The sequence below is a fragment of the Poecilia latipinna genome, unplaced genomic scaffold (assembly GCF_001443285.1).
Source record: "Poecilia latipinna isolate Pla-1442-1.1 unplaced genomic scaffold, P_latipinna-1.0 Scaffold3500, whole genome shotgun sequence".
NCBI classification, from domain to species: Eukaryota; Metazoa; Chordata; class Actinopteri; order Cyprinodontiformes; family Poeciliidae; genus Poecilia; species Poecilia latipinna.
In genome coordinates this window covers 1-1,714 of record NW_015116116.1, presented here as the reverse complement: position 1 = coordinate 1,714, position 1,714 = coordinate 1, and the positions used below count along the sequence as shown (strand labels likewise).

General features: G+C 41.5%; 1 protein-coding gene across 1 annotated transcript in view; it reads right to left on the bottom strand.

The window, feature by feature from the left end:
• LOC106941112 (neoverrucotoxin subunit alpha-like) overlaps positions 1–1,695 on the bottom strand; it is a 6,443-nt gene extending 4,748 nt beyond the window's left edge. Inside the window, exon 1 of the mRNA XM_015024053.1 lies at positions 1,519–1,695. Within this exon, the coding sequence (XP_014879539.1) occupies positions 1,519–1,580 (62 nt within the window). The 5' untranslated portion in view covers positions 1,581–1,695. The remainder of the gene's footprint in view (positions 1–1,518) is intronic.
• Positions 1,696–1,714: the final 19 nt, after the last annotated feature.

Below are 1,714 nucleotides of genomic sequence, written 5' to 3'. Positions count from 1 at the left end.
GTCTGCACGTTTGCTGTTAACAATAGTCACCTCACATTTGTCAACTGAGCGACTTTTCTGCTATATTTAGTAGAGGTGTGCCGATCGATCGGTCACCGATCATAATCGGGCGATTTTCGTGAAAAAGTGCATGATCGGTGATCGGCGATCATTGGCTCTTGTTGCCGATACCGATCATCTAATTTCCCAGCCTGCCTGTGCAGCTGGTCTCCTCTTTCCTTCACTCTGCGCAAACGCGCAGCAACAAATCCTAAGCGATGTGGAACTATAATGCACTGAGTGAATGGGGAAGTTTGCTGCGTGTTGCTGCGGAAAATAGAAGCACGTGGGGTGAAGCAGGTCAAAATGCATCAACACAACGAAGCTAATACGACATAAAAACAAAGCCATACTTGACGGAGTGTGGCTACATTGAGGCTCCCTGCAGTAAAAAAGAGATATGGAGGATCAGATAGCAGGTAAAGCAGCGCACCGCAACAAACACTCACCCGGATTAGCATGACGGTCAGAAAGCTAAACAAATAACCCGCAAAATTATTTAGGTCTTCGAGCTGCGATGTCAGACTCTGGTTCTGCTCTCGCTGTTGAACCGCTGCTACGCTACAGGTAGTAATTTAGACAGACGGAGCTTCGCTTCTGCTCCACCTGGTAGTGACTCTCACACCGAACCTCTGCTTAAAGCTGCAGCATCTAACTTAAAAAAATAAATTTTACATACGTATTAAAACTTCTGCTGTCCTAACATGAGACAAATAATCTCTGAAAAAATAATCAATCTCCTCCCTGATTTGCATAATTACTCCGCTCAGTCAGAAACAGCCAATCAGAGCTAGCAGTAATCAGCTAGCCGCCATGCTAACAGGAAGTTTTCATTCAGTAACTCAGGACTGTTTATTGTAATGGAACCTGTTTTTGCCTTTGAATGATAAGTTTTATACTTGAACTTCTTGGCAATGTTGAGAGGTTTTATTATCTGTTATCTTTAACAGATAATACTATCTATTAAAGATAGTATTATCAATAGCAGTACAATTTGCACAATGCAGTTACAAAGTCAGGATTCTATCACCTAAAGAAAATTTACAGGATTAGAGAACTTAGCAAGACATTAGTCCTGCTGAGACGTTAGTCTGATCGATTACTCCAACAGCGTCTGCTTAAAAAAATCAATCCTCCATCTGAGGCAGATCCAGAACGCTGCTGTTGGTGTTCTGACTAAAACCAAGAAGATAGAACATATCACCCCAGTTATTAAGTCCCTACACTGGCTCCCTGTATCTCAGAGAATAGACTGATTAATAACAAAAGACTAGACTGTTTTTAAACCTGCCTTTATTTTCCTTTAGTTTGTCACTGCAGTGTAAGTTTTTTGGTTTTATTTTATTTTTCTTCTACTCATGTAAAGTACTATTAAAAATGTACTACACAAATAAAATTGCATTGCATTGCCTTGCCTTGCGTCAATCCTCAGTACAGTATTGAGGAACAGTGGTTACTGTGTGGACATCATTTTCCTACCTGAGAGAGTCCATTTTGATCTGGATTTTTGGATTCTTGAGCATATATTTTAGACTCTCCATTCCAGCCACTCCTGGATAATTAAAGCTGAGGTCCAGCTCTTTCAGGTGATGTGGGTTCAAAGTCAGAGCTGAGGCCAGAGCAGCACAGCCTTCCTCTGTGACCAGGCAACCTGAAAGCCTGTAAACAGAGAATA